We start from the raw sequence: 27,884 nt of genomic DNA, 5'->3' as shown, positions 1-27,884 counted from the left end.
GCTGTTGACATTGCACTTTTGCATTTTATCAATACGGCAATGAATTTCTGAGATTGAACATATGTGTACATGTTGTTCTTAAACGCCGTATTAATATGATTTTCCAAAGGCATTTTATAAAATTTTAAATACCAATTATCATTAAGGATCAAAGTGTTTGTATCAGGATATCACGAAGTAGATTACTTTGAAAAGGATATTAATATCAATATTAATTGGAATGGCTATCAACTTTAGAGTTATATGCAATATGTCACATAAAGCATTGTGGATTAAGTCTTTGATCCTTCTATTAAGCATGCAATATACATAACAAAATTCTTAAGATACATTCTTCTTTTATGTTATCGATAACTCGTCGTCATCTAGCTTTACGCAACTCACAATCACACACGCATGCATATAGTGACCAGTGAGACCTCTATCTTCTGTGATGTATTTAGGTCAAATATATTTTCATGTCAACCACAAATTCATCCTGCGGACAGCGCCAGCGGTTTGATTCACTCGTAGTTTGATCCATGTTTCAGCTAGTTATTATGGCATCTGGTATGTGTGGATTCTCTTTTATATTATATCGAGCTTTTTTCTATTCAATTTTACGGTTCTAAATTCTGTGTTTTATCTATTTTCTGATTTATACGGTTAACTTTCAAAGTACACTACGCGTTTAAGTCTTCGATAACTATTTTACATGGATTCACCTTTGCTTCAATTTTACAGACGTAATCATAAAAAAGCCAACTGCTATGATTTAACCCAATATTCCTATTCGTTTTAATGCAAAAGCTATGTCTTTAAAACATATCTGATGAAAAACCAACAATTGGGTTGCATTCCATCGAGAGAATCTATCGTTTACGATAAAGTGGTTCAAGTTTTCCTTATCTAGTCTTGAGAAATAGTTGTATCCGATACAGTCTAGCATATTTGATTACAGGCAAAATCAATTTCTTGAAATTAAATGAAAAATTGCTGACACTGTCAGAGGGATGAGTTTCCGAATTATTTCCTTTGTCTATCAACATATGAATCCTTCATAAAACCCGAAACAGATGAAAGTGAGAAAAAATAGAAAGAACAATTTCTACTATCAATAGAATTTCATAGTCATGAGATTTCTGCATTTTATTTAATATTTTTCACATAATTTCAATTTCATAATGGTTTTCTTGTTAGTTCTAAGCAGGGTTTTATTAGCTGAATGTAAAGAAAACTTTAAAATCTTACAGATTAAAAAAAACACTAGTGAAGTGTGCCTTTTAATTCAAAAGTAGAGCTATGTGCAGCTATTTCACAAGTATTTTCATATACCAAACAATAAATTGTAACATAGATTTTACAAAAACGCTAGTGAAGAGTGCCTTTTCATTTCAAAAGCTGAACTAGGTACAACTATTGTACAGGTATTTTCATACACCAGATAATCTTGGAAGGACGTCAAGTTCACGTGTATATTCTGAACAGGTTATGTCAAACGTTGGAGCCTGAAAGGCAGCCAGCAGTATATCCTGATTATTGTACAAAATATACTTCCAATTTTAAATACCAATTTAGTGTATGATAAAGTAGTGCCAAACAATAAATTAAACTGCATCATACAGCTGTTCGTTCTGTATATGTCATGTCAGTGTTGCTAAGGACAGACTACTGTTCACCAGAAAGACAGGTTAATTAATGAGATAACTAATCGACATCGCGAAAAGTTTTCAATTTACTAATAGTATTGTTTTGTTTTAGACTTATCAATTACTACAGATTGCCCATGTGTGATAATGACTTTTCAGTCTTTGTACTGCAATATTTGTTTCGAAATCTTACCATGTATCTTACATCCATTTTTCTTACATCTTGGAGATGTTCTGTAAGACTTTGCAAATCGCTTTCGTGATAATTATTGATTCCCGATTTTGTTTGTTAACTGATGCAACCTACTGCTGCTCTTTCAGAATGATTACATAACTTTAAGATAATATACCTATGAAGTATACTTAAAGTTAAAAATGCAAAGCAAAATGCATTAACTACAAAACTAAACTTTCATTAATCAAGCTGTGCCCACCTGTACTGAGGAACTTATGTCTTTGACCTTGGAAACATTTTCACTAATAAGCTCCCCTGCTGTGTTACGTAATGCCTTGAATAACGATGTGTTAATGTACGAGTTGGTATATCTGTTAGGCTTAGGGAATTGCTAAGTGATGAGTCGATCAACACCCGCCTATTTTGTTGGTGTCAACATCTCCCTAAAACTATAGCCGTCCTTTGTAAGTAGCACCAATGGCCTTGCTTGTTGAAATGCCTAAATAAACAAACGTTACTCTGTGTTCTAAAATCTGTCTTTAGGGAAAATGTTTGAATATAGCATAGCTTGCAACTTACAGAATGACTAGCGTACATGGTAACTCTGATATGTCCTTACCGCTATTAGATTTGTTATGCTTAATTTTGCCGCAAATGCGTTTAGCTGGCTTTAATATAATTTCAGTGCCGATTCGAATGCATTTTAATATTATTGTACTTGTTATTAACCAAATTTCTTTAACAAGGTATGAACATCATTGGTCCTAAGTGAAAATCGCAGTATCACTTATTTAACGATAGCGTAATAAGGATTATGAGTTTCCATTTGATGTGAGAATTTATGAAACTAGCCTCAGAACTTTTCTTTGTGGCGAGGGAACTATTGGTGATCTGATCTGAAGTGAAAAATTCGTGATGAGTTTCATTAAATCACATATCAAATGGAAGCGGATCTTAAACTGTTTTAACACAAGATCGATATCCAAGCAAATATGTAGAAAATGGACATTCATATATAAAAGTCATCATCGCTTCTTATATATGGTCTCCAACATCTCACCGTTCAACATGTAAGTACATAACGTCATTTCATAACAAAGCGATCATGTGAACAATCACAGTGCTATGTACGTTTTCACCTGACTTGAATAGCGACGATTGTCGATTCTTAATGGTATGTCAAGTCAATTAAATAACAAACGAAAGTGCTTTAGACTCATCGGATTTGGATACAAGGCAACTTTCTATAACTTGTGATATTGCGATATGTGTAAGCCTTGCAAGTTTATCGATGAAACTTCCTAACAAAAATGACTTGTATTAAGTTATCTATACACTTGCTTTTAAACTACTCAGCCATATTTGCGATAACTGCGTAGTAAGCTCTAAGTGTTAAATATTTTTTCACAGATTTGTCATAGCCCTGCAATCAAAGTTTAAGATTGTTTTTCAATCATTTTAACATGAGTGCAGAAAATCCACACGTATCTATGTCTTTCAATTTCTTCAAACATTAAAAGACAAGCGTTTAAAGGGTAATGGATATCTTCTCTTATCATTGTTATTTTATCGACCGATGTAGGTCTGTCTTATTCTTATCGAATTATATGCACAAAGTTGATCCCTTAGAGTATTTAGGCTTCCTAAAAGGACTAGACATATTTTTGTAAAATTATTTACAAAAAAAACCCAAAAAACAACAACAACAAAAAAAAACATTCCAACATGTCACCTTATCATAATCCAAACTCAAATTAAAACTAAAACTAGGGGCAGAGTAAAATATAATCACAAGAAAGATACACACGAACACCCCTGAAAAGATACAAGAATAATAGGCAAATCAACGAGCATCAAACACGTCCATATCGAACAATGAAATAGAATATTTCTCATAGATCGCTATGATGACCGTAAAACTTCCCATGATTTTCATCGACCTGTATTTTTGAAACCCAGTAATTGTCAAATGCCCGTCTATCTAATGCAGAGGTTTGTTGCAATTGTGCATGCGTTGTAGAAATCAATGTAATGATATACCTTATATACATTAATTCTCAGCAATCTGCCAATATTCACTTGTCCCTACCTATGGATCACGGCTTACATGGGGCAATCGCAAGGTAATGGCTGCAAGTCGGTGTTTTTCTCCAAGAACTCCGACTTTCCTCGACTAACCAATCCTGCGACGTCCTGAAACTGCCCGTTTATTAACAATTGTCTGACCGTATGACTTCAGTGAAAGCGTTTTATTAAACTTTAAAACCATGCAAGCTCTAACCTCCAAAAACAAAATAAAGTGCAAATGGAGTTTTGATCGGTACGGAATGAAATTGATATACACGTATCTTAAATTAATTGCCATTTGTGATATTAATGCCGCTTCCTAGCTAGTAAGTAGTCATTAGGTAACGAAGATATCAGATGCTTCATTATAATGTACATGTAGTCGACTCTTATACTTGGCACACATTGGCACTTCTCGTCCTTTATAACAAACGTGCATATATTTCCCGTGAATTTTTTTTTATACTTCATAATGTCGTTTGGATTTGCATGAAACCAGTTGCTACAACTGCTATCCTTCGGGTACCAAACTTTCCCTAGCTTTACCAGTCTTTCCAAGAATATCAATCATGCAAATTATATATTGATTGACCACTGGATAAGAGAAATAAAGCAGATTTAGAATTCCATTACTTCAACACAGTTTTACGATGATTAAAATAAAAAAAATGTACTTATTTCTTATTAAGCTGTCAAGATTTTCAGCGTTTTAAATGTCGCACGTTCATATGAAGTGGTATGTAGATAAATTATTTAAGTAGATTTTAATCGAATTGGAATGACAATCACTTTTTCTGTCTTGAATAAACAAAATATTCCAATTATCCATCTTTTCAAACGATGCTGTTAACAATATAATATAGATAACTATTGTCTATTACAAGTTAGCTAAAACTATTTCTGTATCAATTGACAAAATTATATTGCAGAGATAAGATAGTTTGATGCCTTCGACGTAGTCACCGACGAAGAAAAATAAATAAGTGTCGTAATTCTTTATCTGTAACCAGTTCCAGTTTACAGCGCCTGTTAAGTTGGTTATGTACAAAATGAATGAAATGCCGGACTTACGTGTTTTAAACAACGATAAACAAAACGGAATATATATTACGTAAATAAGTCTATTTTACAAAAAAGTTGTTAGAAATTGATATTTCTTAGAATTTCTATTATGTTGTCATCTCAAATGTATCTAATATCAGTACCATGTGTAGGTTCTATTCCCATGCTCATCACTTAACAATTTTCCATTGATGTATGCCAAATATTTTAACAGCGTTGAGAATATTATATATGTTTAATGGTTTAATAATCAATTGACACAAACAAACATATTATATTACTCTGAAGACTCATTTTATATATTCTGCAAAGCTGTTGTGTTCCACAAACAAACCAATCAAATTGTATAATTGCGTCTTCCTTTCATTTCCAAATCTTGTGCCGGTCATATTTCACTTAAAACATTTAGAACAGGCATTTTCTTAATTATATCTTGTCATTGGCGATGGCTGCAACAGGCATATACCTCCTTTAACATTTTTATCGTGTAGTTACAACCCAAAACATAAGTGACCGTTGGTAAATGAACTGTATGGCTTTATACTTTGATGGATTTAACACTCGATCGCCAGGTACATCGGCACCGATACACTGCTATTATTATAACAGACTGAAGCGAACAGACGTTTACTGGCGTCAGCGAACAATTATTTACTTTCCATCCAAAAATATATTCCGTTTTCGTTTTAGCTCGAAAACCAATGATGAACAGTAAGATGAATAAAGCAGATGAACAACTGGAATCTAGAAAGAAAGCCGCCAAGATGCTCATCACAATTGTCATCATTTTCGCCGTCTCATATTTCCCAGTTCATCTTCTAAATATTTTCAGGTAAATTTATAATACATCAGTCTGTATTGTGGTCAGAAAGACGATATCATATATTATCGGGCGCCTCCCATGTGCCAGTAGATGTGTTTATGTTCGTTTGGGGGTTTCATATCTATTAAAGTGGATAGAACTAATATTCAGAATGACATGAAACGTGTCATTCTTAAAGAGAAAATTTGATGAATTATCAGAAGCAGTATATGATATGGAATTCAAATGACCTAATTTCATGTTGGTGGTTATACTTACTATGAAGAATGGCACTAACACTGTTCTGACATCTTAGTAATAGCTTCCTGGTAATACTGAAATGCATTATGTTTCGAATTATGTTCAACTATTTGTCACTAATGTTATATTCATAGGTATTGATTGCTTTAAACGCACTTTATTTGCAACAGCTTGTTTGTACAGTTGTGATGATTAGAGACAACGTTGTATATTTGTTAACAAGTTATACATCACATCAGAAAAAATGATAACGCGTAAGATATGCCATGTACGTGGACGTGATAAAGTAATTATCGTTTATAACGACTGTTGGAAGGATCTCTGCACTGTCCTTAGAATCATGTGATCCCAAAGAAAAGACTGATGTTTCCTTAACATTACAATAATTATGTAATTACATAAGAAGAATTATATTTGACATGACAGTCCATGATTATGAAAAATAGTACATAAATATTCTTATTTCATTTAGACAACGTCCAGAATGTTACTTTTTTTTCGTCAAATGTACAAACAGAAAAAAATCAAACTGTTTTCCGTATTTATAGAGAGGAAGCTGTTTCATTCAATCGATTTGAGTACAGTGTATTTTGGATTGAGTAGTGTCTGAAATGTGGTTTTCCAGTTTTGCTTGTAGGCAATACTATAGAGAAATGTATTAACACATATATATTTTGTCACGGTATGCTCTTTGTGGCAATTCAATTTAACACAAGTATTAGCAACAAAGATTTATAAAATAGCTTAACGCTAAACACGGCAACATTTGCAACAGCATAATGATTTATTCTGATAAGTCTAAGTAACAGCTGGCGATAACACATCTCGGAAACGTAAACGTGGGTGAAACAAACAGGTTTTGGTACCTTTACCCCTTGTCTGGGCGCAACAGCTGCTAACGATTAATACTAAATAGGCAGCGTCCCTGCGAAATCGATTCGGGCAGGTCGATCGGTAGGTTACTGTTGTAAAAAAAGAGACATTTTACAAATAAATATGTCATAGCGGTGATGACCATAACATTGCCAAATATGACCCCTTGCATCCTTTCTTTCTGAAACCAACTGTGAGTAGAATCGGAAGTATTGCGTTTTTATCGAATAACATAATGAAATATGCATCAGTGATGGTCACGCCTGCCTCAGCGTCTTACTTATTTCGATTGGATAAATAAACAATGACGTGCTAAAGACGTAAATCGCATTGAGTCTGTTTAGTTGGTAACACGTTGACTTTAAACAAAAAGAAACGGCAGAAGTGCAGAACATTTTTCTTTATCAAAATATTAATGACGGCAACCAGCACAGCATTTTAGTTGTTTCCCCTCGTCGTAAGGTATTCTGCGTGTGATGATACTACACACTAGAGACATATTACTTTCTGACGCAACTTTTATTATAGAACTGAGTCGTCCATCGCCCGTTAAAATTCCAAAGATTTTATTTCATTATTTTTGTTTTTGTTAATAATGACTTCCTGTTACAGAATGGAGAGAACTACCATCAGGACACTTATGGTGATGAGTACTTAAGTTGGATAAGATAGAAAATACTAGTACTTTTGAAGTATATATTATCTTGATATTACTTTAAAAACACCTATTTGAAGGTCAAACTATTTTCTTTGAAGGTCAAATTGGTAAAAGCTGCTTATTTTTTATCATTATTGTTAGTTATTCAACTGCTAAAGATTTGTCAATTTGCATTAAAACTAGTCCTGCTGATATTGTCCAAACTTGGTAAATTTGATAGGTGTTCGCATAACTAGAAAACTGTCCTTATATTCGTGTTAGAGGAGCACATATTTGTTCATCACAACCATATGATTTTCGTGAATTTTGTTCAATGATTTGACCTTTTTAATATACGCACATTGGCTGTAGCGAATTCGACAAAAATGCTACTATTTGAAATAATGTACATAATACACAAAAGTAAATAGCATTCAATTGAATTTTAGGGGGAGATAGATTAAACAAAAATGACTGTACCACTTAATCATAGAGATAATTATATTTTCAGAAAGTGATGTGTTTCTGAACTAAGCAGATCATCAATAGATTGATTTCTTCACATGCAAGACACAAGGTTCTCACCTACAATTTTAGGTAGACCTAGAGTCAAATTTAAAATCGCCGTAAACACGCAGAACTTGCAAATTTCTTTTTAGTGAGAATATTATTTATGTAGGAGCAGAACCTGTGTATCAGCTAAAGACAATGTGGTGATGACATTTGCTTTTGCACAAGAAAATTTAGCAAATGCATTTAATCAATAGAAGATGAATAACAGGTGAAGGTCATTCGAGCTTCATATCAATTTTTATTCTTACGTTGTATTGCAGTCGATTTGCGTTACGTTTAGATTAACTGATGATGTACTGTCAATTTTATGATCCTTGCCATACTACTGGAGTGGTTAGATTTAAAGCCCCTACAATGCACTTTTTAACTTACATTTAGTGTACGAACAGCCGTGCCTTAGGCAGCTTTACGAGACTTAATGGTTTTAAGGCTTTTAGATTATTAAGTTTAAATCGTTTTTTCTATTCATTGGCTATGCTTGCCTTCTTTATCACCAAACGGTAGCGCACTTTCCTGCGTTATTATCATGCTCTCGACATGTCTGACGGATGTCTGTTTCTGTCTGTATTCAAAACATTCTACAATACGAAAGGATTTTCAAAATAAAATTCAATTTCGATGACAGACTATTTTACACAGCAAAGTAAATCAAAGACCTTGCCGTGAGCATGACCTTATACATCAACATTGTTGAATCCGTATTGATGTCTATGGACAGTGATGAGGTCTGCCTTAAGAGCTTTTATCCACCTTACTATGTGTGTTTCGTACGATACAAGTAACTTGTGGTCGTTACAAATACATTAGCTATACACATTGCGGTTCACTTAAATAATTCACCTTACTTTAATTGTCGATTTTGTTCGTATCTTCATAAACATATCGTGTGTTCCTCACACTGTAAGTATGGTTTGTGGGTCTGCACGAGTTCATTTTGTTTCTTTCAAATGAAAGCTATCCTTATCGTATAGCTAAAAGGCATCAAATGGCTACATATTTTGCTGACGTTTTGTGTCTTACAAAGGCTCAAGATTTCATATCAATACTAATTTATGATAACCGCTTTGTAGAAGTTACTAACATCAACTGCATTGCACATACTTAAACGGTAAACTTACGTAAAGACTTCTAAATAATGATATCTTTAAGTATACCTACCATACTTTTGCAATTAAAGAAAAATGGATCATTATTAATCATCCCGCTCCTCTTGTCTTAACGAGACTTACCGTTGTATAATTTGATATTTAAAGACAATCGTCTGTCCGGTAAATTTCCGGCATCACGATGGAAGAATGAACCAGTAAATTATCTTTTGTCTGAAAATGATGTACCCATCTCTGACAATGCTTTATGTTATTGATGTATTAACAATATCTTTTTCATGACATTGTTGTAATCAGGTCGACAGTGTGCCACAGATTTTGCTTCTAATATTTCGTAGAAACTAGAACCGAATCTCTACACAAACGGCATCAAAACGTAACTTATTGTTATTTTACTTAAATGAAATGTAATGTCATTTTCGCAGGTATACGGGAGTGCTACTCAAATTGCCAACCAATTTTGTACTAGTGATGGCGCTCATATCTCACTGGTTACCGTACTTCAACAGCTCCATCAATCCCGTCATTTATAACTTCATGAGTGGTAAGTATGTTTAAAAAGGAATTGGATCTCCATGTAGTTTCTAGTAAATTTTAATACATCCGTTTTAAACATCTTTAAATTCATTTTTAACGTAGATGTTTTGATATAAATGGTAACGTGATGAAATATTTACAAAACTAGTAAAAATTGATAGGAGACTAATATCAAACGACTGGACCAACTTATCAACATCAATTGGACATGATCTTATGCCTAGATGTCGGTTGACAACCCAAGTCATAGTTACAATTGTAGATAGAACGAGGAGGAAAACCATTTAAAAGCGCGTGAAAGCATTTCGTGACGTTGTCAAAATGTATTTTTGTTACCTAACGCTATCATGCAACTATACTTTGTATATTTAAATATTGCACATGTAACTGTTTTAGAGTAGCCAGTTTTAAATCTCTGCCACCTGTCTGAACAGAACACTAAACCTTTTTGTTAGATATATCAAATAAACAGTTACTTTGATATTTTTGTAATTATGCGTAGTAATTATAACATTTAGATGAAGATATTATTGATCGTTTCGCGTTGAGGATAATTTCCTTTGAATATACTGTATCTGTACAAAGATATTTTAACAGTGAAAGCATCGTTTGCAGTGAATAAATTGAGAGTATTATTCGGATGGCATCCGAAAATCTCTGAGAATTAATTAAACATACATTCACTCGTGTACGTTGTCGGAATGGTCGTCAATCAGATTTTGATTACATCATTGTTGACATATACGGTGCTGTATCTTTACATAAGTGTAACTGTAATTTAACGCTTAAAAAAAGGAATGCGTTGGTGTTCCCTAATTAAGCGATAGGATTTAATGTAAATGCTGTTAAAATTACATCAAGGAAGGAAAACGGCAATAACTTTTGATTTGTTTCTCTTGAAATTAAAAGTAAACACAATTGAAACTAGAAACAAAGTTATACAACCTCTGTGTATGCGTTGTGTATGCGTAGTTTTACTTTCCAATTATACGCTAGCTAGGCGATAATATTGTTTGAGTGTTATGTCTTTCAGATCTGAGAATTTGTAAGCAATATCAGTAACTACATTCCTTCAATAGATCAAGGTTACTTTACATGTACATGTGTTCGTCTGAAATTAAGGAAAACGCATGAGGAGCATAACTATACAATTCAATTTAATTGTTTTTCTTATCAACATTGAAAGCTTGGAAAGATTAAAAAAGAGGATTACGTGTTGGAGATATAAATATACCATATGGCTTGATTGTTTGTCTTTTCAGCAAAGTTTAGAAAAGAATTCCGCATGGCAATCAGCTGTGGCATGCTGCAACAAAAGAGGAGAATCCGGGGACGTGGTCAGCCGACAATGTCAATCTATTCTAATTCCACCACCACTCAACATTTCGTGGGTCGCAACTATAGTCAGACAGAGCAGATTACATTGTCAAACTTTCATGATAAAAGTGAAACAGATGCGTGGTGAAATTGAACATTTTAATGTTTAATATCATTTCATGTAGTAGGACAATGACCAATATCAGATATATGTTGTTTATCATTTAACGTTACATATTGGAGAATTACATATAAGCTGACCTCAAAAAATTGTTTCTGTAATTCTATTTCTGACATATCGTCGTAAACTGTGGAATCAGTTATGACGTAATATGCCGATAGAGTTTGTCAGTAATTGATAACATGAATCATTTTTGTGATATAACTTATGACATTTAAAATTTCATATTACATTTTAATTTGTGACATGATACTTATTGATTGTGTACAGAACAACAGAATTGTTAACAGTATTCAATGTTAGAGAAAAATTTTAAGTAGTAGATGAAGCGTCGGTATTACATTCGTGACAGACAAACAATGCATCGGTGCTATTTAGTGTAGTGTAAAAGCCCTTCTCGGCAGTCTCGTGAGTTCGCTTGGTATTGTCTAGTAACCCCTCGCTGTAGAAGTCTATGTTTTAAACGGCTGCGTTAGACATGAACTTCCTTTCTTTCTGGTGTTTGGTTTCAAAATATTGATTATTTGCCGCTGGGAAGTGATCAATCACTGATTCACTTACCTGTAAAAGATTTACAACAACATATATTGTACTGGATTACATAATATCAAAACATTTCACAACGATGGTCGTCTTTAAACATGACTTTGAATTCAATGTTCCTTGTTTCCAAGTCAGAATTCACACGTATACGTCGGTTGCCACTACCGGTGTAGATTTTGTGTATGTGAGAAGTTCATTGTTAAAGATTTCATTCTTGTCTTGTACAGAGATGTATATAAAAAATCGTTACGCTATTTGTGGAGGAGCTTACTTCAGCTTCTGTTAGTCGAGTTTGTTTGTGCTATAATCATCTAAGTAGTTAATTGGTGTTAAAATTATTGTCTGGTAATATTGAGGTATGTAAGAACGATTTACACTCTCATAATATATTGTGTAAGGCGATTGAACATTGATGATAATACTTTGTTAGTAAATTGTGAATATTCAAGTTCTGAAACAACAATTTGCTGTCCTCTGGTTGGGGATGACACGTTACCAAGAAAAATTATCGGAAACAGGTAAAGCATTCTCCATAAATGTCTGTTTTTTAATGGTTGCGACCCTTCACTATGTAAATAAAGTTTCATCATTTCCCCCTCTGATCGTCTTCGTTATTGCCAATGTATTCCACTAATGGGGTTTCCATACCAACGCTTGTTTATGACTCCCTGGTTTTGTCACTACGCCTCATATTTATTGTTTTGAGATAACGTAGTCGTCACCATACAATTAGGGGATGAAAGTATGCTTGTTTTTATATATCCTCTGGCGATTACAGCACAAAGTTTGGTTTTAACACGAGACTGACAAGTTTTTATTTTGGGCTCAAGTTGGTAATTGTTATAGGGCAACGTGTTCTGTTATCAAAACGGCATTCTGTTTACTATGATATAGTGAGCCTAATTGTTTTGAAACAATGGTAAATCGCCGATTTTCGCGTTCATGCTTAGATTATAAATTGATATAATAAGAATCTCACAACACGTATTCCCAGATATTTCAACTGAACATTTTTCAATTTTTCACATTTTATGACATTTGGTACGGTTTAATTGATCAATATGCAACATGACAAATTTGATTGATAACATGTTTATATAGCATCTGAATTCCCGTTGACGATGTCGTCACTAGTACCAATATGTATAACAGAGAAATATAACAAGTGTTACGGTTGTTTTTAGCAAATATCCTGTAATTCCATTAAACACATGTTGTTTGATTTAAATCGTATCAGGAAAAAGATACATTTGTATCATAAATCATATAGTAATACGGTCGAGTACTGACCCTTCTCAAACTGAACATATAAATATAAAAGTCAATATCTTTCTACTGATGGTCAATTAATCAATAGATAGACCAAATTCTACCACAATAACAGTTTTGAGGATTTTTCATGCCATTTGTAGTGGTTTTTTTTTCTGTTTTTTTTATGCATGATTATATAGATGAAATTATGGTTGAATATGATATATATTGTATTCTATATAAAATGTTACATTTATAACTGGATAGTTCTACTTAAGGAAATAAAAAAAAACATAACCGGAAACAGTTCTCTCCATAAACTGATTGATCCGCTCGATCGACAACACTTAGTAATCAACATTACGTCACGTATCTAAACGATTGCGCATACTGTTTTAAATTATCCTAATTAATGATTAATACTGCCATGCGTTCACTACAACTCATTTCTTTAAGCGCAATTAGTGTAAACCGCGGCAGATAACCAATGTTCAAAATTCTCCTATGTGCAAGCTCATTTACACACTTATAAACGATAGTAGTTTCATTGGTTTTAAGCATTTGATTGAACAAAAATTGACCGTAACGTTATCTGATTTGATGAAAATTAACCATAACGTTATCTGGGTACACGATGATTAATCAAAACGTCATCAGGTCAACACAGCGGTTTGTGCTGCATTGCATGCAAGTGCCAATAAATAAAACACAACAAGAAAATATCAACAGGTCAACATAATCAAAATCCAAATTTAAATTTCATAAAAGAAGGGTAAAATGTGAACAACAGAAAGATCTACACGGAAACTTCTGAAAAGCAAAAGAAGAATCAAACGAGCTGTTCCAGAAGAGAAAGCGTCTTTTGTTTCATCAACGACGCCCGGCATATAAATAATGGTCAATCCAAGTGAGTAATGTCACGTTCACAAATGAGAACATTGTATACAACAACGGTACCAACAGATAAACTAACGAGCATCAAACATGTCAAATACGTGTTTACAGAGGATAACGTAAAGTTTTGTATAACAATATTATTTTAGATAATTTCTCACAAAGAAAGAAATGACGTTTTCAGATTTATAAGAGTATAACATCAATACTAACGTAACATTCATATGTCAGTATGTTCATGATGTATTATATACAATTGACAAGTTTATATTATTGCAAATTCCATCTTAGCAGTATGCTTGTCATTTTTGTGTAATGACATGGCATTGTTTACGCTACTTTAAAAACGATACAAATATGATATAGGTATAACTAGCACAAATTAGTCTTTGATATTACATGTACATTGACAGATACACTGGTTTGGTACATACTTCTGTAAAAAGCGATATGTGATAGTTTTATCAGTAAAATAGAATATGTCTTCATTTCTGTTGCATTTATCCAAATTTTAAGTTTTGATTTCTGCATTTTGACAATCGTTGTATATAGTATTGAATACATTAAATTCAATTTTCTCTTGTATGTAGAAGAATCATTCCATGAAATGTGAATGGGATTTATTGAAGTTGATACCAGAGTATCGTGAAAAGTGCACGGGTTTTTTTTCAAGTCGGCATTTCACTTTCATGAATTTGTAGTAGTTATATCAAAACAAATTTTTCAGTTTCGTGAAATGTGCATGGGTTATTGTTATTATAATTAAGCAACAAATCACATTTGTAAAACTGTTTCTTGATCTTTTTGTGATTTCTTGGTGTTTTAACAAGAAATCTGATGGTGTTGATTTTACATGTTGTATATGGAGTCCAATAAAGCATATTTATGGTTAAAAATGGTTTTTATTTCATTTTGATATACCCGATATATCTTATACAGGTACCAAAAGACAAGGAAACACCGACATGCGAAATAAATCATCAAAATCTTAGACTAAATCAAACTAGGGTAAAAATGAATAAAAACCAACAAGAAAATATGAACTGGTCAAAAAATACATGACCATAACTCAAACTTGATAAAAGTAAAGTAAAATATGAAAAAAAAGAAAGATTCAACTAGAGACTCCTGCACAAGTATAAGTAAGAATAAAGTTCACAGCAACTGAGTCAACAGGCAAACTAGCCAGCATCAAACACGTCCGGCTTCATACCCCACAAAGAAGGGATATATTGAGAAATATTTCACAACGAATAATCTATGACGACCTCATATTTTCAATTAACCTGTATCCCATAAAATCCTGTGTTATAATTTTTTTATTCTGTCGGGTGACAACACCGAAATCATAATATAACAGGACTTAGCAGGTAAACACTCTGGTGTACAAGGTTTGCTCCTTTATCAATGAATTTCAGTTTTAAGTAAGATCGCGTTACATGTCTATATCTTTCTTATAGTTTTTTCAAAGAAAGCCCCAAGGAAGACACAATAGATGTGAGTATCTGACATGCATTGGCTTTCATTCTGTCGAGTGCATGATTCCGAATATGGGAATGTCTATGAAAAGAGAGAAAATGTCAAGGATACGCCCCGGTGGCAACAAATTGATATTACGTTTGCTTGTATCGTGCTTAAGTGTCCAGTTTAAATGGTGAAAATAGCACAAGAAATACAAACAAATCAGTTCTGCTGCAGGCATTTTTAAACTTACAAAATACAATTGTTAAGTTTGTTCAGTGCTAAAAACATTAATGGTAAAGTCTTAAGCGGATTAACATGTAGATCTATGTATTCGGTCTTTGTTCCATGATCTTGCTTCTTAACTAGTCGCAATAAAATTAATGACAGCATGACATTAATAACAGCAGGTTCAGGGTCTTGCACTTATTTTGTTGAAAAAGTTTCAAATGTTGGTAAAAGAAATCTTACAGATGTCATGAAAATAAATGTGGCATTTCAACCTCACAGTCGAAGATGGTGAATTGTATAATTGGAAAAACTAGAATAGATATAAATCACACTGACTTATATCAGGCAAAAACATTAAAGCATAATCACGGTATCGTTCATATGATACAAATTGACAGGAATCATCATATCGTAAGCATGTCTCGAACATAGAACCACTCGACAGCTTGTTATAGTACTGATATAGTAAATCGTGAATGACGCAATAATATGAATAATGAAACTAAATGCTAAAAATTGAATTTATTTTCAGAAAGTTGGGGACATCAGTGTCTTCCAATTGATACATTTATCATTCCACAAAATATAATGTATTCTTTTATCTACTCCAGTATACTCACAGAATATCTTTCTTAATACTATAATATACTACAATCTGCATATCAATTTGTAAATTGTTTCCCTATTTTTATATCAAGAATCATGGTACGTGACGTCACGCTCACCTGTAGTAGCAAGTGAAAACAACGCTCCGACAAAATTTGCAAATTTTGTCAATCTTGTGCTGTATTATCGTCTGATTTTGAGCATAAGTGTGTAAGAAGGTACTGTCATCCCATACCTATCTTTTCTGCATCATCGGTACCAGAAAATGGCACTTTTGGGACGATTTTGATATGACAATGGACTAATACTACGGGTAGTGACCACCACTCACGGCGACTTTCTGTTTGGACAGTGGATATACTTGGTAAATGTCTTCCATTATGGAACCTACTAGAAAATCTGTGACCGTTTCCGACAAACTGAAAAAACTATCGCAGAAACTTGAGAATTCTGTTACAAGAGAGTATATGGAGTCTTTAATCACGAAGCTGAAAGAAGAACTGCAAACAGAAATCCACAGAGAAAACGGAGAATTTATTAACTCTCTTAAATGGAGGATAAGTACATTAGAGACAGAAAATGAAGATTTGAAGGAGAGAGTTAGTGTACTAGAACAGAGAGAAACGGAATCCGAAGTCCTCGTAAGCAACTTGGAAAACCAGTTAAACGACCTAGAACAGCAAGGTCGAAAGAACTCTGTTCGGATCGCTGGTCTCCATGATCATTCACCTAAAGAATCTGTGGAAGACTGTGTTAAGAAAGTAGTTGACTTTGCTAACTCACAGCTGAAAGTACTCCTAAGCCCGGAGGATATTGACATCGCCCACAGACTGGGAAGATTTAACCCCGAAAGAAAGAGACCCGTCATTGTTAAATGCACACATGGACGAAAGAAGCATGAGATCATCAGGACTCGGAGGACACTAAAAGGATCTGGATTCACTGTATGGGAGGACTTGACAAAAATCAACCAACAGAAACTTAGTGAAGCTTTTCGGATGGAATGTGTTCAGAATTCTTACAGCATCGACGGAAAACTTTTTGTTGTTTTGAAGAACGGAAGAAGAAGTAGAAGAAGACTTTTCCATGATACTAGGCTCACAAAGCAGTATCTCGAGAATGACGCTAATTTCAACTAATCGAAAAAATAACTTTAGCGAAATGCAGAACACTGTTTTGCTGGTCGGTTGTGACTTTTAGTGGTTTAATGCCATTTCGACCTACGTCAAGATATTCGTAGTGGCTCGCTTTTTAAAATATGTGCTGATGTCTCGAGTGAAAGTGTCTCCTATTTTTCTTTATTCCTTGAATGTGCTTTCCTTCCCCTGGAGGATATTCTATTTATGCCTGCGTTTTCTGTGCAGAGGTAAGTCAACCATACATATTATTTCATATCAACACATATAGTTTACACTTGTAACATGATCACTATTGTATTATGGTAGTCTAAACACAATTACACTGTAACGGGACGATTGCTTTTTCAGACAGCTTAAAAATGCATAATGTGATTTTTAAAACGCAATAAATACTTTGTATTACTAAATTCCGGAAACTGTACCGAGATTTGGTTTCTATTTACAACGACGTCACAAGACTTCCGGTATCGTGCCATGAATGCTGGTCGCTATCAATATTGACGCATTTCACATGATGTTTTACTTCTGTCTACTCCTTTCTTTAAATACCACATATTCCTCTTTTCCTTTTACCTCATCTTTACTTTTGTGCCAGATAGCTACATTTATTAGACAGGTAAGCAGTGTCAGCAATGTTGTATACATACCCTATACTGTATGGAAGGAGTCAGAATACTAACCGCTAACTGTCAGGGGTTGGGTGATAGAGGTAAGGATGTATTTACTTATTTAAGAAATATGAATTTTAACATGTATTGCATACAAGACACTCATGTTATTAAAGGAGATTTACGCTTGCAACTATATATGGACCAAATTCATATACACCCAGTTTTTATGATAAAGTTTTAGACACCATTCTCGATTTCAATAACGACTCATTTATCATCTGTGGAGATTTTAATTTGGTCTTGAACCCAAATTTAGATTGTCATAGTTATAAACAAGTTAACAATCCCAAAGCAAGAGAAAGAGTTAGCGAAATAATAAATGAACTAGGGCTTGTCGATATATATTCAGAACAACACCCAAGCAGTAAAATATGTACATGGAGGAGAACTAGTACAGTAAAACAGGCAAGATTAGAATATTTTCTAGTTTCTGAGAATGTTATCTTGCATACAAAAAACTGATATTGACCCAGGATATCGATCTTATCATTCTATTCAATATGTAACAATAAAATTCAATGATTTTAAGAAAGGCAAAGGCATATGGAAGTTTAATAATTATCTACTTCATGATTTGGATTATCAAAAAAAAACATATTATAGATGCTAAAATCCAATATGCTGTACCAATGTATAACCTTGATAGTTTAGATAATATTTCAAACCAAGATATACAATTTACAATAAATGATCAACTCTTCTTAGAAACTCTTTTATTTGAAATTAGGGGGAAACCCATTTCATATGCTTCTTATAAGAAAAAAGAGAGGAATAATCTAGAGCAAGATCTAAGACAAAAAATAAAAAAGAGAAAAGCACAAGATGTTGTTAATTTTGAAGAACCAGAAGTTTGTCAAAAAGAATTATAATCAATAAGAAAGGATAAGCTTAAAGGTAGAATTCTGAGGTCTAAAGTGAAATGGATAGAAGAAAGGGAAAAACCAACAAGATATTTCTTCAATCTAGAGAATAGAAATTTTGTTGCAAACATGATTCCAGTTATAGAAAAGGAAGATGGAGAAATCATTAGAAAACAAGAAGAAATCTTAAACGAAGTAAAACAATTTTATGAAAAGTTGTATTCAGAAGACAATAAATTACATGACATAAACTTAAATGAATACCTTAACAATGATAATATACCAAAATTAAATCCTGTAGAAACAGCCAAATTAGAGGGTAATATTACTTTTAAAGAGGCATCTCATACTGTAAAAAACATGAAAAATAATAAAAGTCCAGGTTCTAACGGTTTTACAGTTGAATTTTTTTAATGTTTTTGGAAACAGATAGGCAATTTTGTCGTAAGGTCAATTCAATATGGCTTTCTTATTATCTATAACTCAAAAACAAGGAATCATAACATGTTTACCAAAGGGAGATAATCCAAGACAATATTTGAATACAACTTATGAAATTGCTTCAGGTACAATTGCAAATAGAATAAGAAAAGTCCTTGACAAACTCATTACTATAAATCAGTCTGGTTTTATCTCAGGTAGATATATAGGGGAAAATACGAGAATTATATATGACATGATGCAATATGCAGACGAAAATGATATTCCTGGTATGTTACTTAATGTAAATTTTGAAAAAGTCTTTGATTCGGTGAGTTGGAATTTTATAGATAAAGCGCTTGAATTTTTTAACTTTGGAAATGATATAAGGAACAGGGTTCATATTTTTGAAAATGGTTCAAATTCATCTGTTAATCAGGGGGGAATTTTATCATCATTTTTCGGTATTAAACGTGGATGCCGAAAAGGCGACACCATTTCTCCGCATTTATTTATTTTATGTGCTGAATTGCTAGCGATTCGAATAAGAAATAATGCTGATATTAGGGGGATCAGTATAGAAGACACTCCCATACTATTATCTTAATATGCTGATGATACATCTGTTATACTTGATGGATCCAGAAATTCCTTAAGAGCGACACTCGAAGAATTAAAACAATTTGCAGATATATCTAGGTTAAAAATAAATAAAAGTAAGACAGAAGTAATTTGGATAGGAAGTATGAAATATAGTTAGGTAAAATTTTGTCCCGAATGGAACTTGGAAAAACAAAAAAAAAATACTATTTTAGGTATTGATTTCCATATAGACAAAATTATCAAAATAAAATTTGATAAGAAATTAGTCAGACTTAAATCTTAAATAATCGGAATAAAAGAATGCTTACTCCAATTCGTAAAATACATGTAATAAAATCACTGTTGATTTCTCAATTTAACCATTGCTCTGCCAAACCCTGACCTATCATTTATTAAAAAGTTTAACTCAGAACGCTATAGCTTTCATTGGAACAGTAAGGTAGACAAAGTGAAAAGGGACGCTATCATAAAAGATTATAGAGAAGGGGGTCTGAAAATGATAGTTATACTTTCTTTCAGCAGGGCACTAAAATTAACATGGATCAGACGGTTATACACTAAATCAAGTAAATGGCAACATATCCTTGGCAGAAGCATTGATATAGACATTTTAGCTAACTGTGGATCAGGATACATAGGAGAATGTGAAATGAAATGTAAAAACCAATTTTGGAAAGACCATCAAATCATGGGGATATCTTAAACGGAAAGAACAGACTTTGATAAACAAGTGTGTATCAATATTAAAATCTCCGTTATGGTTTAATAAGAAATTAACAGTAAATGCTAAAAATGGTGTTCTATAAAGAATGGTACAAAAAAGGGAGTAGCTATAATCAATGATCTAATAAAATTGCCAAACTTCAGTACATTTTATACTTTTCAAGATTTAAAAATAAGTATAATGTTAATACTAACTTCATTACATATCATGGCATAATAAATTCTATTAAGGACTACATTGCCCAGAAACAGTTAGAAAATGAACATCTGTCTTACCCATTAATACCCACTAATTTGGAGATTTGAAAAAATAAATATTAAGGGCTCGAAAGACTTCTATAACATACTTTCTTTAAACAAAAATACATCTACTGGAAAAAATGGAATGACGTATTTGAATTAGATGAAGAAACTTGGAAAAGAATATTTATAATCCCTTTCCAAGCTACTAAAAGTTCTAAACTTCAGTGGCTTCAATATAGAATAAATCAACACATATTAACCACAAATTCATATTTATTTAAAATTGGTTTAACTAATAGTCCACATTGCTTTTTCTGTAAAACAGAATCAGAAACAATAGTACATCTGCTATGGGAGTGCAAAGAAGTATAATCTTTTTTTCAGAATTTTGAATTTTTGCTTGATGCTATGTTCATTCCTTTTACTTTCAATAAAGAAACTCTCATATTTGGCTTTAGAAATAACAAAAATATATATTACAAAACTGATAATCTTGTATTACTTGTTATAAAGCAATACATCTACAGAACAAGGTGTTTACAGCAAATTTTATCAGTACAAGCTTTAAAATCTATCATTATAGATAACTACAACATTCAAAAATATACTTACATGGACAACGGAAATGAAAATATGGTAAAATTTCACAATAGTTGGTAAAAATGGGATAAACTATTACAGACAACACCCAACTCCTGACAGAAAAGCGAACTAGGGTTTTTGTATGTTTCTAAACATCCTGATTTTTGGTTGACATGGCACAACAAATCTCGTCCCTTTCCTCTCTCTCTCTCTCTCTCTCTCTCTCTCTCTCTCTCTCTCTCTCTCTCTCTCTCTCTCTCTCTCTCTCTCTCTGTATGAAAGGATGTGTATGTGTGTGTGAGGATGAGGATCTATTATTGTATATAGATGTCAATAGTTATCTCAATATGATGAGAATACTGCATGATTATGTTTGCTAGTGATGAAATGATGACAATGACGGTATTAACTGTAAATAAAGATGAATGTGAAGCTGGGTGAGTTTATGAATGACAATGATAATTTTTTTGTATCTTAAGGATGTGAGTGACATGGTGTTAATGCCAAATAACCGTGGAGATGAAGAAGTAAAGAGCACTATCAATGATGGTGGTGATGAAAATTCCTAAGGATGATTGTGACATCGAGGATGATGGCCCCTGCCTGAAAGTGATGATGATGATGATGATTAAGATGAGGATGATGGCTCATGATGAAAATGATGTTGAATGATTTGTTGACGATGATGATGATGATGATGATGATGATGATGATGATGATGATGATGATGATGATGATGATGTCTCAAGATGATGGTGAAAATGATGATCATGACTATAATGAAGATGATGATGATGATGATGATGATGATGATGATGATGATGATGATGATGATGCCTGTTTATGATAATGATTGTGCCTGTGTATGATGATGATGGTGATGATGATAATGGTGGCGATTAACGCCGCCGCCGACGAGAACGACGACGACGACGTCGATGATGATGATGATGATGATGATGATGATGATGATGATGATGATGATGATGAAGACGAGGATGGTTGTGTGGATGTGTTGTGAGGATCTGTATGAGTGAGAAAGAATAAGTATGTCTGCGCGAGTGTGTCCCAGGACATTGTAATACATTTTTTTTAAAAATGCTTGAAAAAATAAAAAGATATAAAACATTTAAAGAAAAAAGAATCGGATCTGTGTACTCTTACTTTATATATTTTTTTTATATTTTACATGATTGAAATTCAATGTTGCCTTAGCGCTCAAGATTATTCATTTGATTAGTAACAATCAGAGTGCTTTCAGGATTCTGCAAGAGAATGATGTGTTTCTGTGAGATTAAAGAGTTGACATTTGATCCGAATTCCATCAGTTCTAATTTTATTTTTCGGCACCAAAAATATCAGGAATTGATTAGGCTACATACAGGATTTCGTACTGGGAACCATATTCTAGTGACTGTAATTGCTGGTTGAAACTTAAGCAAAAGCTGTGACAGAAACGCTGGGCTCAAATGTAGTTTTTGTCTGATATTTGTATACCAATGAACGTATAATCATTATGTAGCAAATTAATTAATATAAATCAATCATTTTATACCTGCATGAATATGTAAATACAAAGTAAAAACTTAGTACTACAGTAGTAAATCACAGAAGAAAGTACAACCTGCTCGAAATTATTACTTCCCATTTAAACTTTTTAACTGTAACCCGTACACGAATTAACAGAAGTATAATTACTAAGAATAGATCAACAGTATTGTGATGACCATGATCCTTCATAATGCATATATCAACTTCCATACAGCAATATGTTTGATTTGAATTGATGAATGGCCAACCATGAGCTCTAACACAGCATCTCTGATACTTTAACATAAGGAAAACCGCTCAATTCAAGCTCGATCATTACTGTTTTGCACCCTGTCACATTCGAGAATGAATTGATTTATTAAAAAGACATTTCGGTAAAAGTAATCTAAGATACAATTAAATGCTCCAGTTGTATGCACACCACGAGGGACTGAATTGAATCGTTTGTAATTTGATTAACTACAGTTAAACACTATAGACAGATAGGGTCTATATATGAATACGAACTAAGTATTGATTCTGAAGAAGTATAGATCATATTGCTGCATGTGTTTTGTAGTTCTATATGCTTACATAAAAAGGATTTTAATGATGTTATATACCCATTGCATTTGATATTCTGGACTTATTCTGTGTGTAAGTGTCTCGTGAAACAGTCGAATTGAATTTTTTATATAATATTTTCCAAAAACGTATGAAAATCTAATTTTAGCACTGTTAAATTACATTTCTCTTTTACGCAGTTTCAAAATTTTGAAATAATTGTTTAATGTATTCGACCACCGACTTATTCCATCCACTACTTTCACTCGTTTTCTAAACAAATATATTTGGAAGTATCGTTGAACAATTTGATTTATTTATCACAACATACATGTTCGATGTTCAGACTTGGTTATTGTATTTCACTCGCATTCCTATTGTGTATATTGCATTGCACGGCTTTTTCGGGCTTATCAAACAGAGAATTATGAAAAATTGGGTTCTAAAGCCTGGTTAGCTTGTGAATAGATCATCTCGAATATGAAAGCCATATGCAGAACATTTATAAAAATAATATGTATATAATAATTATAAAAACCGGAAATGTTCATGAAATGTAGAAACGCGTGTTTTCGAACAAAGTGATAGGCGAGCAATGCATTGGTCTGTAAAATGTTTATCGTCCGATTACTCACATTTGTGTTTAGCCGAAAACATCTACGTCTAAAAAGTTACGCATGCGATATATTTACTCTGTCCTATCAGTACATCTTTTCTTGACTTTTATTGCGTGAAATGGTACATTTCAAATCATGTAATACTATGAAGTGTGAATTGAACAACTTTTTTGATAATGATTTATCGAAAATTAGACATACAAACAAAACCTAACACACCACGAACTCAACACGTAGAAGATGAGGAAAGGTCCAAAAGCCTGGAAACCTCAAGAATGACTATAATAAGTTTAAATAGAACATAATCAATCACAACAACATTTTATAAAAAGGAGGTCTTTGAATGAAATAAGTTAATGGAGTTTTTTTCTAATCGAAATACAATATATCATTAGGAATTGTCAAACCAATAAAACATTACATCAATCATCAGTAGTGAACTTTATGTCAATTAATATTTAGAAAATTAATTTTCGACATCCACTGATCTGAACTTGTCGTTACATTGTTTGATCAGAACAACAGTGTATGTTGCTCCCGAGTTGCCCTTGACATGCTGACATGTACAGATGCAGATTCTAGAGCAATAACGATTCCATAAGAAGCTTTTCTAGCGGGTCCTTGAATATCAAATCAACTGCAACATGTTAACACTATATGTTAGGGAAATATATTTTTCGTGGATTGCAAGTCATTTGCAAACGTTTCGTGGAATAACATCGCAAAAAGAAGTTAACCATAATAAGTTATAATTGATTATGGGAATCAATTGTACACTTGGAGTAATTTGTGAAATCATTAAGGTCATTAGAAAATCTTTACTTGTTTTACTAACATCTCACATTTATTGAAATATTGATTAAAGATATACATACCAGTCAGGAGAGTTCAAATACATCCTCTACATGGTTTATTGTTCCAGCCAAGGTCATTCAAGAACGCACCTGGTTTGGAAGGTGGAGAAAGACTCCGTTCCTGGAGATGAAAACAACGACATTTTTACATAGTTCCAAGGAAAATATTGAATCGATGTTGATCACAGTTGTCGACATAATTTTTTGCTGTGCAAATAATATCATGAAGAGGTTTGTATCACCGTTGTATGTCGTTAGGTAAGAAGATATGTCAATATTTTATGGATGCCATGTTCTTGTGAATAGCGTCATTGAATTAATATTAGTAATAAATTTAAAAAATCTTGTACCTGTGATATACTGAACTAAAGCCAGTATCAAAACGTCGTGTATTATAGAAGAGTTTGCAGATATCGAAAATAATGTAATGTATTGTGTGGTTATATAAGGGATCTCAGTGACGTGATCGACACATCTGTTATCTATGTAAGCAGTTGAATGCAAATGTAAGTAAGTTGAGTGGATTGATCGTTCAGAAACAGAATTCGCGGAATCTGATATCTATGTCTAAAATCGAATGTAGGATAGAATTCGGTAACTTGATTGATGCATTATATACAATAGTAGTCGAATGTAGAATATATCTTACTTTGTTTAACTAACCAACATCTGTGTGCAGAGGGGTGGGTTGTATCTTTTTTCGGCAGATCGATCCATCTATTTAATAAGGATAGGGATTCATGAGAAAGTTCATTGGGACGATCAATGCATTATCTATGTTGCTAGGAAGACATAATTAGATGGTTCATACTTCTTATTCATCATGTAAAAGAAATTCCAATTGAATGATTGACTACATGACCATGTTTATTTGGTGTAAATCAAACGTTGCCTCTCAATGATATGATCGATACATTGTCTACGATTGCTTGGATTATTCAACAATCAATCAAGAACGCCAACTTATAATGTAGAAACAACTGCCGTAGTCTCTTAGATAAAGTGTCTATATTATTTTTATCATTGTGATACGTATGTATGTTATGTTTTGTTAATGTTCTAAGCACACTCTTAAACATTGAACTAAAGGCGTATTAGACCTTACTGATAAATATTCACTTAAGTTTCCTTTGCATGATGAAGACAGCTTAAGTGCTAGTATACGCCTCCCATTGTTACTTCCAACAGAACCAAATTGAATATAATTGCAAAGAATGTGTATATTGATAATTTTCAATATTTATTGCTCTATGCGAATTATATTGCCGCATTATTTAGTTTTTTAATTCTTTTGAAATATCAACTAAGTGTCAGTTTACTTTTGTTTGGCGATTTATAAAAAGCTGATAAAATTTAATTGAATATTTATAAACCATAAGTATTTACGATTGTCAGTTATTAACTTAACAATACGATGAAGATAGTATCAACCGTTCAATGTTGCAAACTCCATTCGCTTGATTCATCTTTGTTTGTTCTTTTAGCTAACATTTTCTCTGTTATGTTTCGTGAGAAGGATAAGTAAACAAGTATTTCTTAATGCTTATCTTCTCCACAAACTTTTGCATATATACATATTTCATTTTTTTCAAAATTGAATTAATGGTACGATTTTTGATTGATTAGTTGTGAGCCTTATATTTAAGTTTTTTTCAACATTATCTCCTTCAGTATCTGCCAGCGAGATTTAAAGGTTTCAATACCACTATTGAATAAGGCCTTTTCTTGACCGTACAGAAAGTCTTCATCTCCATATATGACGTCATCATGTGACCGGAAGTGGGTCCCGGAAATGGCCTTTTTCAATTTTAGAAATAGATGAAAGTCTGATGGAACGATATCAGGCGAATAAGGCGGATGATCGATCAATTCAATGTCTCAAATGTTAAAAGTGTGCTAGTGTGCTTCAGATCAAATTTCAGAAGTCATTGTACCCAATTGACAGAGACCTTCTCAATGCAAGATCTTCCGTGAGAATGGAATATACGCTACATGTAAAATCTCAACTGTACGGGCTATACATTTCTGTGTAACTCACCTGTCAGCCATAACAATATCATGGGTTTTATTGATCATTCTGGGGTAGCAACCGTGACAGGTCTTCCAAAATGGGCGTCATGCCTATGTTTTTGCCTGCCCCGCATATGAAGGGGCAGCATTCCCTAGTGTTGCTGCCATATCAGTATGGATATCCTTATGTGCTAAACCTTTCTTATGTAAATATTAAATCACTGCTCTTTCAGTGATTTTGTCAATTTAGCTACCTCTGACCAAATGACACCAGCCTTTCGGGATCACAGCCAGAGCCAGGCAATAGAAGAGCTGAAAAAAGACATCCCTGCTTAACTTCTTCAATACAAGGCTCACAACTTATCAATCAGCCCTCGTTTATGTTATTGCCAAGAATTGTAACTTTTGATTTACCCCATTTAATAAATGTTTTGTTTCACGTGAAATTTTTATTGTTAATCTTCATTATACAGATCATCACAAAGTGCACTTAGGGTTTCATCTGTATAACCATGAGGCTGATAATGGTCGCTCTGACCAAAACGAATTCTCATGCCATAACGGTAATTTCATGTTGTGAAGTAAAGACTGACTAGGGACAGTTTTGTTGTGTTGATTTTCACAATGGATGTCAAAATGCATTTATCTGATTACAGTTCTCCGTGGAAAAATCGATTCTTGGACACATCACCCTAAACACTATTCCGAATAAGATAATCATAGTTATAAGTGTATGTAGTCAACCGTTTCAACTGTCGGATTCGTGCCATACGCAACTTTTAATAATAAAAACTGTGTTAAATATACCACCTCATAAAAGATGTCATATATTATCAACATCTAAAAAGAATTGCATATATTGT

The 27,884-nt window shown here is 33.1% G+C and overlaps 2 protein-coding genes across 2 annotated transcripts in view; both read left to right on the top strand.

Annotated features, from left to right (window-relative positions):
• Positions 1–11,186, top strand: part of LOC132565343 (orexin receptor type 2-like) — a 61,128-nt gene extending 49,942 nt beyond the window's left edge. The window contains exons 3-5 of the mRNA XM_060229991.1: positions 5,623–5,764; positions 9,610–9,728; positions 10,984–11,186. Coding sequence (XP_060085974.1) covers positions 5,623–5,764; positions 9,610–9,728; positions 10,984–11,186 — 464 coding nt within the window. The remainder of the gene's footprint in view (positions 1–5,622; positions 5,765–9,609; positions 9,729–10,983) is intronic.
• Positions 11,187–16,585: 5,399 nt separating this feature from the next.
• On the top strand, positions 16,586–17,344 carry LOC132565353 (uncharacterized). Its single transcript, XM_060229998.1, has one exon. It carries the CDS (start codon positions 16,586–16,588, stop codon positions 17,342–17,344), a length of 759 nt encoding a protein of 252 aa, XP_060085981.1.
• Positions 17,345–27,884: the final 10,540 nt, after the last annotated feature.

The sequence above is a fragment of the Ylistrum balloti genome, unplaced genomic scaffold (genome assembly GCF_031769215.1).
Source record: "Ylistrum balloti isolate Yb309-2 unplaced genomic scaffold, AGI_CSIRO_Ybal_v1 Utg369716, whole genome shotgun sequence".
Taxonomy (NCBI): domain Eukaryota; kingdom Metazoa; phylum Mollusca; class Bivalvia; order Pectinida; family Pectinidae; genus Ylistrum; species Ylistrum balloti.
Note: the sequence above shows the minus strand (reverse complement) of the source record. Positions and strands in the feature narration are given on the sequence as shown.